Here is an 18780-nt window from a genome sequence, read left to right on the forward strand (position 1 = left end):
GAGGGATGAATGATACTCCTAGCAGGACCCCCGCATCTAGCTGCAGTGTGTTTTCACATAGAGCTACAAAGGCCTGTTACAGCGTTAACAAAGCGTGCAGACCAGGGATATGCAGGCATTGTGCTTTTTGCGGGATCACAACACTATTTTGTAATTTATTTGCTAAACTAATCCCAAACTGCTGAGTCTACACATTTGTTAACACATTTAGACCACATACTGTCAATGGAACAGCTATTTGAGCTGTCAGCTGTATTTATTTACAGCTGTCAGCTCTAACACCCAGAGTGATTTATAGTATACCTTTTTGTTAAGTCTGCTACCATGCAGCTGACAGAAATGCTCAAAATAGGACCTAGAAATAGGCTCAACAAACCAAAAAGTATGACTACACGATGCTGAAGATACTATTTCTTACTCCTATGTAATTTTTTTAATAAATTGGAAATCAGTCAAAGAGTTGTTAATTATCTGTCTCTTGATGCAGGAGTTGTCCTGTTAATTCCCAATGTACTTATGCAGCAGTTTAATTTTACATAATCATGGGCTAGGAATCACATTTCAAACTCAGGGTGATCTGATGCCACTTTGCAAATGTCAAGGTGTGGTGTTACTGCACATACAATTAAGAAGATGGGATGAAACTGGAACCACAATCGAAGTTCCTTCCTGCTCTGTTAATTTGTACATTAGGAACGTAATAATTTAAGTTAATTGAATCTGTTATCACTTACTCTTTGTAGATTCTCACAAATACTTCCACCAAAAGCAACGTCAAGTTGCAGATGAGGTTGCACTGAGCAGAATTATGTTTTAGCAATCACTACACACACATTAATTCCTTTCCTAGGGAAAGCGTGGCACAGAAACACCTTCCTTAGCAATCACCAATTGCAGCAGGTATCTGCTGTCCAACCATATATGCCTCCACAATATACCCCCTGCAACAGTATTTGCATTACAGCAGTAAATAGGCACCCCGGTCATAGACCAGGATCTCCATTGTGTTAAGTCCAGAACAGACACACACCTACAGGTTTAACAGAACACAAGCCAAAATCCAGTCATGGCAGTTTTATAATTTCTTTGGTAAGAGATCAATTAATTTTACTATCAGTACCACCAATTTTAAGAATTTCCACGTTTTGCATCAAGTGAGTAGTATAAAGAAATTAACTTCCCCTCTGGCCTGCTGTCCTGATCGCACGCCGCAGTATAGCGCAAGTTGGGGGACGGACGGGACACTTTGCTGTTTTCATTTGATATATTCAATCCTGACTGGATGCTCTCAGAAATTGTCTCGTCCGTGTTTCAGCCTTCAAACAGACAGAACATAACTCTAAAGGGCTGACCTGCACACACTACTGAATTTTAACTCACAGCTGTAGGGCAGGAAGCAAGAATTACTGTATTTGGATGCCTCATCCCAACACATCTGGCCTGATTCCCTGCTCAGGGAAACCCTGTGGAGCTCAGCACAGCAGAACCTTCCCCCATCCTGCTTTCTTCTGCTGGCTAGAGGCAGGAGTCACCTTCCACCCTGACCCCTCTGAAAACACCTGCATTACATTGTAAATCAGATTCTCTCTGCAGCTTTGGAAACACTTCCTACAGCTGTGTGAGACCTGGCACTGACTGGAAATGCTCCGTCTGCTGCGACGGCTCAGCCTGTTGTGTCACTCCTACCTGTCCAGCCCACACGGCACGAGGAGCTGCTCAGCTCTTGAGAGGTTTGGGTTAAACGCCATACATGCAGATAGGAAAGGTGACACCCAAGGTGGCAACAAGCTCTACATCCATGGAAACGGATTCTGCACACATACTACATTCACATGAATTCACATATAAAAACCTCGTATTGAACCAGCCTGAGAGGGCCTCAGCATGGCTGCTCACCAGGCCTCACAGCCAGCACCTCCATTTTGTGCCTCACAGGAAGGAGCCCCCTCCATTTTGTGCGTCCTCTCCCTCACAAGAAGCAGCCAGCCCATTCCATTTTGTGCGTCCTCTCCCTCACAAGCAGCAGCCCCCTCCATTTTGTGTGTCCTCTCCCTCTCAAGAAGCAGCCAGCCCATTCCATTTTGTGCGTCCTCTTCCTCACAAGAAACAGCCAGCCCCCTCCATTTTGTGCGTCCTCTCCCTCACAGGAGGCAGCCCCCTCCATTTTGTGCGTCCTCTCCCTCACAAGAAGCAGCCCCCCTCCATTTTGTACCCCTCCTCCCTCACAGGAGGCAGCCCCCTCCATTTTGTGCGTCCTCTCCCTCACAAGAAGCAGCCCCCCTCCATTTTGTACCCCTCCTCCCTCACAGGAGGCAGCTGCCTCCCTCAGGACAAGTTCCGTGAGCGTTTGCAGCCATGGCATGGCAGTAGGGATGCGAGGCAGAGCTGCATGCTACTCCACCAGCCCAGGAGGAAACAGTGGTCATCTCTCTTGCTTACACCACTCACTTTTGGAGTACAGACATTAAATATTAAATTGATGCAATTTTACAGCATCTTGATTCCACACAGTGCTCCTACAGCACTGAACTGGGTTCTCAAGCAAGCCATCAACTGCTGAGGCTCATGGGGGCTATCCAGCATGACACTACCAGCATGGAAAGTAATATAAAGTAAGAGTGATGATAGGAACTGAAATAATAACAAAAATGAAAAATTAAAAACTCAATAAATACTATTTTCTTTCAGATTTAATCTGGCACAACTTTAAGAAAGCTTACTGGTACATTTTTCTAAATGATCTGGTGGAATGCGATGTTCAAAGGTTTTATCCTTTATACTTTACCTTGCTGTTTTATTTAAGTGAATATGTAACTGTAGTTTATTCAAATTCCTAAATGTCATACTCCTACAGAGAAGCAGTGACACATCTCTTACCATGTAGCTGGTTTTTTGGATAGTCCACACAGAATTTTGATTAAAATTGTAATTGAAAAGTAACAGAAGCGCTGAGTGCTTTTATTAGTTAAATGCTGCTGTCTTAAATGTACCAGACAAAAACCCGAAAAACTAATCAGAATAAATGTATCTACTTATGGAGAAAGGATTACCTCCACTAAGTGATGCTGGTTGACATTTCCTTCAACATATTCAAACTTGTAGATCTCATCTTTCGAATCTCGGATTTTACCCCTAAAGCGTTTCTACCCTTTTTCAGCTGCCTGGCAGCTCTGACTGAACCAGAAGGGCACTGAACCGCCCTATATTTGCTCTTCCGAAAAGGGGTGCTACGGCCCAACGGCGCTTCGGCACGGCGGCCCCGCTCCCCGCCCTGGCGGGGCTGTGCCAGGACGCCCCGGCCAGGTACAGCCTCCTGCTGAGGGAACACCGGGTCCCGGGGCTCCCCAGCCTACTGCCGGCCCCGCGCACCGCCTCGGCCGCTGCCGTTCCCCCCGCGCCGGCGGGAGCGCTGCCGAGCGCCGCTCCGGCCCCGCCGAGCTCTTCCGGGCCCCGCCGAGCTCTTCCGGGGCGGAAGGAAGGCGGAAGCGCTGCGGGGCCGGCGCCGGTGGAGGGCTCGGGCGGCTCCTGATGGTGTGTGGCGGCGGCCGGCCCCAGGCGCGCTCGCTTCAGGCTCGGTATGGCGGCGGCGGGGGGAGCCGGCCAGGAGAAACAACTCGCTCCGACCCTGCTCAGTTTCTTCATCTACAACCCCAAGCTGGGGCCCAAAGAGGGAGAGGTACGGGCGGGGGCTGCGGGGCGGGGAGCGCACGCCCGGCCCCGCTCCGTGCTGGCCTGGGGTGCCGCGGGGCCCCGGGGCGGCTCTCTGGGCCCTGCCGCCCCTCCCCGGGCCTGGGCCTCGGGGTTCCCGCTGTCGGGGCGGGCGGCAGTGGCGGGTACCGGCAGCGGCGGGTACCGGCCGGTGCCGTCCGCCTGCAGCGGGGCAGCCCGCAGCCGCTGGCAAGGAACGGCAGCGCAGGGCGCCCTCAACAGCGGGGCCCGAGAGGCTGCAGGGGGGAGCTGGTCTGTAAGTGACCGTCTGTTACTCATGCCGTAACTCTTTCTAAAAATTATTTTCTTCGGGTAGATACAGCGTGGTAGAAAGCTTAGTGCTTAACTTAGTTAAATTCAAGTTATTGCTAGTATTTTCTTATAATTAAAATCAAGAAACTATAGTCTCTATTTTTAGGTAACAGCACATCGCATGGTTCATGGGATAACCCTAGCGTTACCAGTTTTTGAACAGAGCAGCGTACTTACGTGCTTATTAGTGACCAGGGTGATGAGCCTGTGTGCGCCCTCAGCCAGCCATGGCTGACCCCAGCCTGGGGGAAGCTGTGTCAGGCTGGAGCAGGGCTGCTCTTCGCAGGGACCCTCAGGAGCTGGGAAACAGGCTCCCAGAGACCTGCTGGAGCAAAATGAAGGCAAACGCCCAGTCCCGCATGCGGGATGGCAGCATCCCGTGCACCATGGCAGGCCAGGGGCCAGCTGGCTAGACAGCAGCTTGGCGAAACAGGCATGGGCAGTCCTGGTGCACGGCAGCTCACGGGTGAATCGGCGTGTGCCCTGGCGGCACTGGAAACCGGGCGCGTATGGGGCCGTGTGCTGGAGCATGCATGAGCCGGTCCACTGAAGTGATTGCTCCGCTCTGCTCAGCACTGGTCAGACTGGGCACTCCCCGGGGCAGGAAAAATACTGATCCAGTGAGGGGCTCCTGGGTTGGTCCGGGGGCTGCAGCCTGCGATGGAAGCTTCAGGTAACGGGATTTGTGTAGCCTAAAGGAGAGGTGATGTGGAAGGGGTCTGATGTCTGTCTTCAGGGTGGCTATCGAGGATGGAATTGGGTTCTTCTTGAAGTGAAAGGGTGAGAGGTAATGGATGAAGCTCCAGCAAGGGAAATTCTCATGAGACAGAAGAAAAAAATTTTCACAGTGAAGTGGTCTAACAGCAGAACAGGGCCCAGAAAGGCTGTGGAATCTCCATCTTTGGAGGTATTCAAAACTTGACTGGCCAAGTCTTGCAGCAGTCTGAGATAGCTTTGAAGCTAGCCGTGCTTTGATCTGGCTTTGAAGCTAGCCTTGCTTTGAACTAGCTGTGGAGTGACTAGGGCCTGTGATTTCAACAGCCTGAAATTTGTAAAGCATTTTGAGAGATCTTGGGCTGACTGACTGCTTAAGTGTGCTTAAATATTCCTTCTATCTGTTTTTACAGAAGCCCATTTAGGTACAAGATAAAATTCTGCCTTGGAAATTAAGGGATTAAAGTAAAAAAACAAGCAAACCATGGACTCAATATTCTTCAACTCTAATTCTGTTACAATGCATTTGCTTTGATTCTTTTTTCAAAATTTAGGAGGAAAAGAAGATTCTCTTCTATCACCCAAATGAAGTAGAAAAGAATGAAAAAATTAGAAATGTGGGACTATGTGAAGCTATAGTACAGTTCACAAGGTAGGAAGTCTGATTGCATGGCTCATTGTGTTAGCACAAGCACTGTATTTTAGATTTCCCAATCGTGTGTTTTCTTTTTGTGTGTATAAATATCTTATGTCTACGTATATGTTTTCTTCCCAGGACCTTTAGTCCAACAAAACCTGCAAAATCCCTACATACACAGAAGAACAGACAATTTTTCCATGAACCTGAAGAAAACTTCTGGATGGTCATGGTACTTATGCATGTGATATGCATATTTCTAAAACATCATATCGCAATGTTCTCAATGCATTCTGCATTGTCTAATACCAGCCTGTTCCACTTCCTAGGTTGTACGGAATCCCATAATAGAAAAACACAAAGATGGAAAGCCAGTCTATGAATATCAGGAAGAAGAATTACTGGTAATACTGAACTTTTTTTTTTTTTCTAATGTATTGTATTTTAAGAGTACCTCCAAAAATATCTTAGTTTGATTCTTCTTGAACTGCTGCCAAATTGACTTTTATATATATATGTGTGTGTTTGTGTATGTATGTATATATACACACATATATGTATACACACACACATATATATATATCTCTCTGCATAAACTGAAAAAGGGCAAAGTACGTTTCTATAAAGTTTAAAGAAGAGAGCAAGATAGAGAATTATCCAGATAACGGTTCAAGACCACCCAATAAACATCAATGAAATGTACAATTGTGAGACTTTTAGCTTGGAATAGGTGAATATTTCTTATGATCTGTTTGTTTAATAAAGTTCTTGTAAGATTTTAAATCTATGTATTTTTATTAGGTTTAAGCATACATGTATACTTCCTTACAACTGCTAGTAATCGTTACTAATAATCTGGAAAGACAAACAGCTCATAACTGTTATGGGATTTCTTGTCCAAACAGCAGTATGATTCGGTCAGTCTAATTCTATACAGGAAGGGTATGTGGCTGGGTGGGATAATATTTGAAAAGCTGGCTGCTTAAGCTGCCTCCGTTCATTACGGTGTGCACTGGTTCTGTTCCTCATTGTCATCTAAGAAAAGGATTGGTATCATAGGCACGCTATTTTGCCAGACAAACAATAAAATAGTCTTTTTTTTCATCTGGGTTAAGATCCTAGCCCAATAGAAACCTGCTGTGGTGTCCCATCTGCTTTAGCCTTTGACGTGGATGAAGAGAAAACTAGTCCGAAATAAGTTAATTTTCACTGAGCCCTGGCCTTAGGGAAGGGCGCTATTTGTAACTGATATCTTGTGCACGAGTTAATGAGGCGCTTTTGGTATTAAATGTAAGGGGGGAAGGGACTCCCTTTATTGAAAAAGTACTTTATAAGGGCAAAGAAATTTCCAGATGCTGACTGAAAATGCTCTTTAACTTTGCAGAGATTGATTTTTCTTATTTGTGCGTTTGCTGGCTCTTCAAAATCATATGTTATGCGTAGCTCAGCCAAAATATTTGAAATTCTGCCTCTGCCTGTACTAATATCCTGCTCTCTTTTCTGCAGGACAAGGTTTATAGTTCGGTCCTACAGCAGTGCTACAGCATGTACAAGGTAGAGTTAATACTGGAGCTCCTCTGGCGGGCAGAGGAAGAGATCCTCATGGTACCATCTGGACGTGCAAGCTCATCATTGCTTTGACATTCTTGTCTCATTACTATTGTCTGCTCTCTTCCTGAAGCTGTAATGGTGTTGATGGAGGAGAAAAACAAAGCTTTTGCAGTTACCTGTGCTGGTTCATTAGCTTATCGTAAAAATAAGAGCCTTCTAATTGCTGTGAAGTCCGCATTTCTTCCTTCATGGGCAGTTAACACTAATAAGCATTCGATTTTGATGGTGTTAGATATTATCTATTGGAGAAACAATGCTGGATAAAGGCCATCAATCTGGCTTTTAGAGTACGGGAGCATAAGATACTTAAGCAACACAGATAAATAATTTCTCTACTATTAAAGAGTTTAGTTTCCTTTGCTATCTAATTCCGCCACTGGTGCCATATAGAGAGTCCCCTGCTGGAGTCTGTGAATTTGAGAGAGGTATTTTCAATAAAGGGGGTACGTTTGGATCTCTGGAGTCCAAATACTGAGCTATATTGTAATCTAGATATATTCATGTCCGAGTTAGAAGAAATTATTGTAAACGAATAACCAACTGACTGATTTTCTTTATTTCTTTTAACTATTAGCTTTTCAATGGCACATTCCTGAAAGCCATGGAAGATGGAGGTGTAAAAGTTCTAAAGGAGAGACTAGAGAAATTCTTCCATCGGGTAAGACCTTATTTTTCAGGCACATACAGTGTGCTTTTGCATTGGAAATAAAATGTAAAAATCTTCTCTGGGTAGCTGTAGTAGCTATAACACATAAGCAACGGAAAAGGTGTAGTTACCACACCAAAAGTCTGGTTACCTATTTTTTCAGATACTTCTGCTTCCTACTAAGGTGGTAGGTTCTTTAAATGGAATAGAACCACAAGTAGGGTTATGGCTTGATGGAACAGCTTAGCTGATGGATGTTTTTCCTGATGGAATCACGTTCATCCTTTGGAAATTCTGCATTAACATTTGAATTGGTTAGTGCGATAACAATCTGTGCAGGCCCATATGAATAGCTGTTGCAGAATCATTCAGTTGGTAGGACTCTGGAGAGTCATCTAGTTTGGCCTCCTACTCAAAGTAGGGTAACACTGAATTCGGACAAGGCTGCATAGGGCTTTGGCTGGTTGAATCTTGAAAATCCCCAGGGATGGAGATTCCACAACCTGCACGCACAGGCTGAAGGTCCCCATCCCGTAGTACCGTGAAGTCATGGAGAGTTGTAATTTTTAACTTCGCCCTACCTTGTGGAATTTGTAGTCGTGCCTGGTAAGGTTTCAGGAAATATTGCTGTGGTTATAACTAGTCTTCAGCATTTAATTTAAATCTTTAAAAGCAAATGTTTTAGTGAAAGGATGGAAAGTAAAACCTATTTCTGAGCAAGAAATCCATCAAATGTTATTCAGGTATTTTTCACTTAAAGGAACTGGCTGAGTAGTCACGTCTGCCAGAATTTTGAGTTCCTACATGCAAGGTTTCATCAAGTTAGCTTTAAAAGATGGCATCCAAGTGTCTGTCTGCCCCTGTTTTTCTTGTTTGAACAGAAGGAAACGGAGGACTGCTGTCAGCAGTTGGTTCTCTTGTGGTAGAGATGTGAATATAGATATCTCTGATAATGATGGAGTATAGACACTGTATACTGGTGTTTAAAATCTCGTTCTCTTAGCAGATTTTTAAAATAACACAATATTGTGACTGTAAACAAAAGTACAGTTCAAATTGATTTTAGGACAGCCTTCACGTGTGGGTTTTTGGTGGTTTTTTTGCTTGTTTTTTTAAGACTGTCGTAGACTCTAGAATGAACACCGTTGGCATAAGGTGTGCTTGTTTGATTAGCTGGTGTATACCAGACTAAATTGAAAAATAGAGCATGGCAAAAAAGGAAGTAAGGTATTTTTATCTTTAAAACATTGTTTTTCTTTGAAGTTCCTACTGAAGATAAAACAGTAATTGCTGTAGATTTGTATAACAGAAAGAAATCCAAGGAAAAGTTGTTTCTCTTTTTCACTGGGGAATCAGAAATACCTAAAAAGTTTGGTCGTGCAAGTTGTCCTGTTAAACCCTCTTGAACGTATTGGCTACGTGTTGCTGGTGGGCTTGGACTGCACTGAAACTCTGAAAGGAAATGAGACTTAGATTGTAAACTGTGACCGAGATCTGTCACACCGCCTGTCTGGAAGTGTTTTCCTTCTTGGGTTTTATGGTAATGTGAAATGACTGTAGAGGGAGCCATTGGATAACTCGTCTTTCACACAGCAGAGCATTTGATAGTGCATTTGAAATCTCTTGCTAAAGGTTACAGTCTATCAATAAGGAGAATAATAGAGATTATCTTTTCCTTTGCACATTGAATACTAATGAATTTATCTGCTAATATTTCTATGGAGTTGGTTCTCCAATTAAATATTAGTAAGATAGGCTGTGCTTCCTTATCCTCTCAAAAGATCTTGAGCTAGCCTTAAAAGCTGTTGTCACTGTGATTAAATAAGAGCAAGCTTACATCTGGAATGGCGTTAACACATAGAACGATACGGCCATCTAGTCCAGCCCCTGCCCTGGGCAGGGACATCTTCCACTCCATCAGGTTGCTCAGAGCCCCGTCCAACCTGGCCTGGAATGTCTCCAGGGATGGGGCATCTCCCACCTCTCTGGGCAACCCGGGCCAGGGTGTCACTGCTCTCAGCATAATTTCTTCCTTCTATCTAGTCTAAATCTTTTAGTTCAGAGCTATTACCCCTTGTCCTGCCACTGCAGGCCCTGCTAAAAAGTCTGTCCCCGCGTGGAGGAGTATGTCATACAAGCAGAATTGGAAGGGGTGGTAGGTTTTTTTGATTGTTAGTGTCGATTACTGGGGATTAGACTAAAACTTGTAATTTAAATCTACACATTGGAAGTTTTCTGAATTCTAAAAAACAACTGTCATTATTCTCTTAGTACTTGCAGACACTGCATTTACAGTCCTGTGATCTGCTGGATGTGTTTTGTGGAATCAGCTTCTTTCCACTGGATAAAATGACTTACTTGAAAATTCAGTCGTTTATTAACAGGATGGAAGAAAGCCTGAACATAGTCAAGTATACTGCGTTTCTGTACAACGACCAGCTTATCTGGTAGGTACTTCAGTAATTCTTTTGTGTGTTCGATTTCTCACTCTTTAAATAAGTGCCATAATAGTAGAGCTTCCGAAACAGTGAAAGAGTTGCTTGGAAATGAGAAAACTGAATGGTAAGATGAGTCGTATGTAAGAAAGGCATTGGTCTTTGGCTTAAAATCTCTAACCTGTACCAAATGATGACTCCCAGGTTGGCCTGAGGAGCAGCTAGAGAAGTGTCCTTGTCATTTCCATTGCTCAGAGCCACTGCAGAGACACAGGTTCCTCTGTAGGACCTTTTTGTAGAGAGAAGGATCATTAAAGGATTGCTCTTTATACGGTTCTGAACTGGAAAGTTGCAATGCTTGTGAAGAGTTCTACTTAAAAATGGACTTAAGAATAGCAAACTTGATATTTGTTTGTTTAAATATTGTTTCTGTTTCTCTTCTGGCTTATGGCTAATTTAGATGTGTTTTGTATTTAGCAAGTAAACTAACATTTTATTAAAAGTGAGTGTTCTCAGGTTGAATCTACCGAGACACCGAAATGTTGCTACTCCAGTTTGGTGTGTGCTTTGCCTGAGTTTTGGTTAGAGGAAAACGTGTGACCTGAATTGCAGCACAAACACAACTGGCGTTGCTTTTTCTCCCTGATGTTCTAGGAGTGGACTGGAACAAGATGACATGAGAATCTTGTACAAATATCTCACAACATCTCTGTTTCCAAGGCACATGGAGCCTGAGGTATGGGAGTTGGGGTTTTTTTTTGGGGTGGGAGGTGGTTGTTGGGTTTGGTTGGGTTTTTTTCTTCCTTTCATTTCGTTTACCTGGTACTACTAAGGGCTAAAATACCAAAGAGGAGTATCTCTCTTCCCCTCCCCTCTTAAATTTTAGTTTAGGAATTATGAGATTTATTGCTTTCAGGGCACTTTACTAAACTCAGTAGTATTTGCACCTAATGCTTCTAATATGAATTGTGCTGATAATTTGAGTATGGGATGGCAATAGGGAGTTTACTGAACATCGATACCTGATGACTGCTCAGTACTGCAAATGAATCGCTTCAGTTAATGGCCAAGTGCGGCGTTGAGCGCCGTAAGACCACATGGAGTTAGTTATCCCTCCCCGCATCAGAAGCTCCATAAGGAAAGTTTTAAAATTAATAAATGCAAAATCAGAATGCCCTGTTCTATCAGCATCTCTTACACTTTAGCTTTACCTCCTTCATGTTACACAAAGAGTAGGTATCTGCATGAGTGGTAATTTCTGCAAATGGTTTGCTTTGATGTGATTTAAAGACGGTGCACAAAAAGTAACAGAAAATACCTCTAAGTTGTTTTTTCTTGGGTGTGTTCTTTTTCACTTCAGTTAGCAGGAAGAGATTCTCCAGTCCGAGCTGAGATGCCAGGAAATCTACAACACTATGGCAGGTAGCTCTGGTTTCCTGCCTGCCTCAAGGGCAGAATGTCTGGGAGGAGTACGTGTGTTTTGAGGAGGTGTTACGCACTCGGTTTGTCCTAGAGGGTCACACAGTAGTTGGTGCAGTGTAAAACTTGACTGACCTCTGGGGGGGAAAAAAAAAGTCTTCATTAACATTACTGCATGTTTATTATTCTTCCCCACTGTTCTTAATGCACTGCATGAACAATTTGGGAAGTGCTCCTGTCATTTCTTTCCAGTCAGGCACTTCAGACAAAGGTATAGATTTATTCTAGGGATTTATCTATTTATTTTTCCGCTGTACTCAGCGTGTCAGAGTGGGCAATTCTGTATAAGCAGCTGAAGCAACATTATTTTGAATAATTGTGGGTTTGGACATACTTTAATCACAATAATTCCTCTTGCCTGATTTATTGTGTTCTTTTGGGATCAAGGCACTGGCACGCACTCCCTGTCCCGTGTCCGTCCGTCCCCCGCCCCAAATTTAGGTGCTTCTGATACCCCACTGTTGTACATAAAACTACTTTGAATGTACTGTCGGAAAGCAAAGGAAACTCTTCCTTTGCCAACACTTTACTAACACCACAAAAAAAAGGGGTTTTAAAGATAGTCACAGCTTGAATGCAGAAAGAGTTTTGCTGCTTTGTCTTTGATCAACTTATTTTGTTGGCGTTATTCTGACTTTCTGATCCTGTCTCTGTTAACGCCTTGGAGCATATATGCAAATAATACTTGGAAAATGTAAGAGTGCCGAGATAATGTATAAAGGGCTCTATGCCAAGCTGGACAGCTGGAAACTCATTGTATTCAAATAGATTCGTACGTGCAAGTCATTGCTAGTTTCAAAACCATCTGTTAAATAGGAAAAACTGAAATGTAAGGATTCATCGCATCTGACCTATGGAATTATTTTCTAGGTTTCTTACTGGACCTTTAAATCTTAATGATCCGGAAGCAAAATGCCGTTTCCCCAAAATATTTGTTAACACTGATGACACTTACGAAGAGCTTCATTTAATTGTTTATAAGGTATTACGTTTTTCTCTGCAATTATTCCACAGAGTTAGGAATCTATATACAATGAAGACAAAAATGATGTGAAGTACTTATGAATTGTATAAAAAGATGCATTGAAATGACGAGGGTAAAGCAAAGAGACAGAAAACTCTCTGCGATTCTAGCAACAAGCTTTAAAGCCTGAGTCCTCTCTTCCCCCCTCCTGTACTCTCCCCAGAACAAACAGTTGTTTTAGTAAAACAAAATACCCGCCTTCAGTTACTTCAGGTGGTTTCACACCTGGCTTCATTAATCAATAAAACAAAAAACTCTTTTTTTTTTTTTTTTTTTTTAAATGAAAGGCAAGGTTCTTGCAGACATATTTCCTTACATAAAATGCATTTTTAGCAAATTTTACCTTTCCCCTGCAACTTAAAAACTGCTAACTGGGCTGAATTTTAAAATCATAACTGTCCCGTGTTGTGCAGGATTGCAAAGAGATTATGCTATTGGAGGGTTACCGTTAAACTACTTTGGTTTTGTTTTTTTAACTGGTTTACCTCTGGGTGACCGCACTGAAGTATTGTCATTTGTTTGAGGTAGTGGAGGTAACCTGTTGTAAATGGTTTTTTTTGCTTTAACTTTTTTGTTCCAGGCCATGAGTGCAGCTGTCTGCTTTATGATTGATGGTAAGTACCTATTAGCATCACTTATTTGGCAAGACATAATTAGTATAAAATGCTGTTACGTGCAACTTGTTTTCCTCTTGAAAAATACTCACGTTAATTTGTTATTTGAGTCTGCTCTTCATGAGTGCTCTGATCAGTCTTTTGATTTTTTGTTCCAGTGCTAGAAGTAACTCAGTTTACACAATAAAACGACTCAGTGTTGGTTCAGTTAGCCACGCACTTTGGAAATCATCTGTAAGGTTATAATTAAGAGAGAAATTTGTCCCAGGAGTCTCGCTGATGTTTAATGAAAGCAACTGCAGAAACCACCTTCAGCTGTGGGAGGAGACTCTCATCTCTCCCTTTTCTTTACCCACCACCCAGCTTCCATCCCGCCTACGCTGGAGTTTTGCCGTAAACTGGACAGCATCGTTGGGCCTCAGCTCACCGTGTTGGCGTCAGACATATGTGAGCAGTACAACATCAACAAGAGAATATCAGGGTTTGTACCACAGCTCTGTTCCTGTTGCAGTCCCTCATTAGTTGGTTAAAAAGGAGGTTTAACGAACTGCTTAAATAATGGTAATGTGAGCCCCAATGCTGAAAGCATTGAGTTAACCGTGTACTTTAAACGATGTGTATCTGCCTTTCCGCATCTTAAGCATTTATAAAGTGCCTGTTGTTGCATATTTAGGTCTCCCTGAAGTAACAACATACATGTTACTAATTTACAAACGAATGTTTATTGTGTGGCTGCTGAAACCTCCTTCCTGTGCGTGCATAATTGTTGCAGAAAAAAATAATGTAGATATTAAGCTAGATTTCACTGTTATCAGTTGAGATTCTGCCTCCTCATCCCCCAGCTGTCAGCAGATTATTCTGAGGCAGAACTTCTAGGTTTTGCTTCTTTCGTATGTGAACGGAAACTTGCTGAGTCCTACAGATCCTGGGCTCGCAGAAACGCAGAGCAGGTGGGAAACCTGCCGGCCGAGGCGGGAGTCTTCTGTCGCTGCCGCCCACGTTGAAGTAGAGAAGTAGCAGTTCCTGCAAAACCTCAGCTTCAGTTTATACTTTCTAACTTTTCTTGAGGAAACCAGAATCTCATAATGTTCACAAATAGCCCTGGGGCTAGTAGAACATTTGAGTTAAAAAAAAAAAAAAAAATTTTTTTTGTGTGTCTGTGCCCACATCCTTCTTTGTGCTAGCTTCCTTTGACTTCTGCTTTGACTTTCTGCTATTTTGTATAATGTTAAAAAATGGTGTTTTTCACATCAAGTGGGCCCTGGCCCCGGTGGCTCTGTCCCAGGGTTGCCTTGGACACAAGGTCTTACGGACGGAGTGTGTGGAACTCTTAACTCCGTTACGAATCCAAAAGGAAAATGAAGGTCTAGATGCCTCAACAACTTCTGTTTAATAGTTTGAAATGGGGATTTTAGTAAGTGGATTATTTGGTTACAATGCAAGGTTTAAAGTTGAGTACTTTTTTCCAGCATTACTGCTTCTTGGAGTGTTGCCGTGTGTAGTAGGTGAGGAAAAAACTGTCTTATTTTTTTCTGTTTTTCAGGACTAAGTAACTACTTGAGGGGTGGGAATGCCAAATGAGGAAGGATGTTAATGCTTTGGAAAATACACGTCACTTAAAACTATAGCTGGCTTTCCATAAAATTGTATTTATTTTTTAGTTAGATTTGTTAGTTGGGGAAGCAAGAACAGCATCGCGTATGACAGCAAAAGAGGAATTAAACCAAAGACGGGTGTGTGAATGACCTTATTTAGTGGTAGCATGGCAAATCAGCAGACCTGCAGGATATAGAATAGGATGTGCTCGAAATGGTGCCAGTCTACTAAATCATTAAACTTGGGGGGTTTTAATGTCATCTGGGACTGGCTTTGGCAGCTTTAACCCTTTTAAAGTTTAATGCCGTGGTGTCCTGAAAACATGATACAGTTTCTTGACACTAATGGCTGTGGGTGCAGAGCGCGAGGGGATCCAGCGCTTTGCTGAGGCGAGTGGCAGCATCGCGGCATCTCCCTGACTCTAAATAATACATGGCCAGAAGGAGCAGCTGCCATGGCCGGTGTGTGCCAGTCTGAATTTGTGGTGACTTCTACCAAAACTACAGCTTTAAGTAGCAGGTTTTATATCAACTTAATCAAAGAGGAGGTGGAGGAAGGCTGCCAAGGCAGGAGTTTGAGAACGGGCTCTTGGTTGGCCCACACAAGTGATGAGGGAAAGAGAAGTTTTCTCTTTTGATTGTAACAAACAACAGACGAGAGTGGAAGATCGCTTATTAATCAAACTAAAGACCTAGCATCCATTCAAACCAGACTGGACTAGCACAGGGGAGCGAGGAAACAAACTGGGGACAGAGAAAAACCAGCTCGTCAGAAAAATGCAAATACTGCTGGGAAGCGGGACAAGGCCTTCAGACTCCCCTGTGTCTGTCACCAGCAGCCTGCACAGCAGAAGGGGAAAAACTGGTTGGTTTTGCAGGCTTGATTTGGGTTTATTTATTTATTTATTTTTTCTTTTCTTTTAAAGTGTTAAAATGAAGTCTGATCATGCCACAAGTCTTAATGAACTCAATCTCTTCAAGGGGCAGATAAGTTCAGGATGTCCGCATGAGCCTTGCAATGGCTTGTTACTGTTCTCTGTGAAGCCGGGGCTTCTAGAACATGTCAGTACTCACACGTCACGTTTTCTTTTCAATCTGCCAGGGCTGAGAAGGAGCCCCAGTTCAAGTTTATCTATTTCAATCACATGAACCTGGCAGAGAAAAGCACCATCCACATGAGGAAAACACCCAGTGTATCGCTCGCGTCTGTTCACCCTGACCTCATGAAGATTCTCGGTGACATCAACAGTGACTTCTCCAGGTAACGCTTAACTATCAAATAGTCTCCGACTCCTGCCAAGTAGATTCTTTCAAATGAGTGAAGCTTTCGAGGCTCTTTGTTCCCGGATGGCTGTTCATAGCTCTGTGAGATAAATGGTGTAGCGTGGGTCATGTTTGGTATTTTCTGTTGGTTTAGAAGTAGTCTGTCTTAAACAAAACTTCTATTGTCCTTTTAAAAAAATGATTTAACGAAGGGCCAGGGCCTCTATCCAAGAAAACATCTAATCTATGTGAAGTTTCAGAGTAGCCACAACAAACTTAGCAGGGATGTGAAGCCTTGTGCTTTTGCACTTAAGTCTGTCTAATCTCTGGGCAAGTAAAGGACGGGGAAAGGACCTGCCTCTGCCTGTATTGCCGCCTCCTCTGGAGCAGCTGGAAGCTTTTAGGGATTAGAGAACAGACAAAATGCAAGCCTTGCAGTTCCTGCAGTCCTGCTGAGTGACCCGCAGCCAGTTATCTTCTCTGTGGGCGTTGTGCTTCAAGGCGGGAGACATCCTCTGTCGCTATAATAAAGAACGGGAAGATGCTGTATGATGGTGGTGTCTGTAACTAGCGACTAGCAATCTTCCCACTCTGCCTAAGGACAAGGTTTTAATTTTTCTGTAAATGAAAAAAGAACGTTTCATCATATTGTGGAAGTACTGGGTTAGTGACAGCTTTATGTCCTGTACCTGGCTGCTGAGCATGGCTTAGTTCTGGGTTTAGCAATGAGATGGGGAAAGCTGAGTATCGCAGACCGCCTCCCCCTTCCGTTACGTGGTCACCTGTAGCGAAGCGTAGTTCTCTGGTGTGTCCGGAGCAGACTGGAGGGGGGGCGCTTCGGCCGAGCACGGGAGAGCTTGGCTGGCGGCCACAGCACTGCCTTGCTGCCCTGGGGACGTAAGCGTCCCCAGCAGCCCACTGCGGAGTCTCCATCCTGCACTGCCCAGCTCCGTCCCAGCTCGTGCTGTACCGGTGCTCGGTCTCTGCTACTGCACAGCCACAAGCTATGACGTTACGCTGTCCTAATGATTACAAATAAAGCTGTTGAAAATGAACTTGCTGCCACCTTCTTTACTTTCTAAAACCTCTTTCAGAGTTGATGAAGATGAGGAAATTATTGTGAAGGCAATGAGTGATTACTGGGTAGTTGGGAAAAAGTCTGACCAGCGAGAACTGTATGTTATTTTGAATCAAAAAAATGCAAATCTGATTGAAGTTAATGGTAAGGATTGTTTTTTATTACCTTTAAATACAGTTACTACTAAAATGTATGTCCCTGGAGAAGTAATAAAATCCATCTCACAAGAAATCTAGAGAGGGACTGATCTATGATGTAGATGAGGTAAGTTTGCACAAGCCTTTAGTCTGCCTTCTTCCAGCTGTCAAAAAACAGCAGAAATAGCAGACATCCATCATTATTAATCAGTCGTTCTTCCTCCTTCAAATAACAGAGGAGACCCATGAGCTTAGTTTAGGAGTGATTAACGAAGCGTACCATAGGTGAGAGACGACCATGTTTACACGTGAGTTGGGTTTGATGTCAGCGATCCATGGGTGTGTTACTCGCACCCAGTGTCTCCTCTCAGTCATCCTCGGGCCAGCGCTGCCTTGTTTCTAATGATTTACTGTGACCGAGGGTGCAAATGACGATGCAATAAGCTTTTAAACAGACTAAGAGAAAGGGCAGTTTGAGTCTTACTTGCAGCAATTTTAGGGCTCACTGTTTTAATAGGGGGCAACGTGCTCACACTAATACTTTTCCACAACCAAAGCCCAGCAACCTACGTTTTAAAGAGAGGAAGGAGCTGCGTGACCTACACAAGGATTTTGAATTGTCTTTCAGCATCAAACCTGCCATCCAGAAAGAGTAACTGGGCGTTTCTGTGCCCGTAAGCTTAGGGAGTGCTGCCACCCCCAGAGGGGTGTCTGTCACGTAGCAGAAAGCAGGGTTTTGCTGCCCTGAGGTGCTGTAACAGACACCCCCCTCCTTCCCCGAGGAGGGGTTCCAGGGCCCTGCCCTGTGCTGAACTGCAGCGGCACAAACTCAAACCACCGTTTACCCTTCAGCTACTCGGAAAACAACTCCTCTTTCAGACAGTGCAGAACATCAGACTTGACTCAGCTTTCTCTTACTGAAGCCAGAATAAAACCAAGTGTATTCCTACATTAGAAACTCCTCCCTTTTCTTCTGTTTGAATTTATGTTCTCAGTGATGATCCTCGAGGCTTTTCTTGCAGAGGTTCCCGTAAAATACCATACTGACAGATCCTATTTTTATTTTTTTTTACAGAAGAAGTAAAGAAGCTTTGTGCAACACAGTTTAATAATATTTTCTTCTTGGATTGATCTGCAAAGGGCTGATTTATTGAAGATGTCAATGTCAGACACGTGTTCAACAGGAAAAGTTATTAGTCATATTATTGACTGGAATAATGACAATAGTAAAGCAATACTTGCTTTGTAAGAATCAAAATTTCTACTAAAATCTGTAAACTCTGATCATAAAATTTTTAGATTTTAAAAATGTTTATGTGCAAACTAAGTAAAAACCAGTCTGCATTCATCTGTACCATTCCATTCTGATAGCGTTATGTGAATATTTTACTGGAAAATAAAATTAATAATTGTTACACTTTCATGGGCATCTTTTTGTCTTCCTGTGTTCATTCGCATCGTCCTGTGCTTTCCTGTGGATTTCTCTACCATGTAAACTGGAAACTGGTCACCAAAGACCCCTGAGCA

General features: G+C 43.3%; 1 protein-coding gene across 1 annotated transcript; it reads left to right on the top strand.

Moving 5' to 3' along the window:
* Nucleotides 1-3529: 3529 nt before the first annotated feature.
* Nucleotides 3530-18600, top strand: CCZ1 (CCZ1 homolog, vacuolar protein trafficking and biogenesis associated). Its single transcript, XM_063343509.1, has 15 exons — nt 3530-3676; nt 5289-5386; nt 5510-5603; nt 5701-5775; nt 6878-6925; nt 7557-7640; nt 9900-10075; nt 10718-10799; nt 11424-11485; nt 12413-12524; nt 13147-13180; nt 13544-13661; nt 15878-16036; nt 17133-17260; nt 18329-18600. Exons 1-15 carry the CDS (start codon nt 3578-3580, stop codon nt 18382-18384), a joined length of 1425 nt encoding a protein of 474 aa, XP_063199579.1. The 5' UTR covers nt 3530-3577; the 3' UTR covers nt 18385-18600.
* Nucleotides 18601-18780: the final 180 nt, after the last annotated feature.

The sequence above is a fragment of the Chroicocephalus ridibundus genome, chromosome 8 (genome assembly GCF_963924245.1).
Source record: "Chroicocephalus ridibundus chromosome 8, bChrRid1.1, whole genome shotgun sequence".
NCBI lineage: Eukaryota > Metazoa > Chordata > Aves > Charadriiformes > Laridae > Chroicocephalus > Chroicocephalus ridibundus.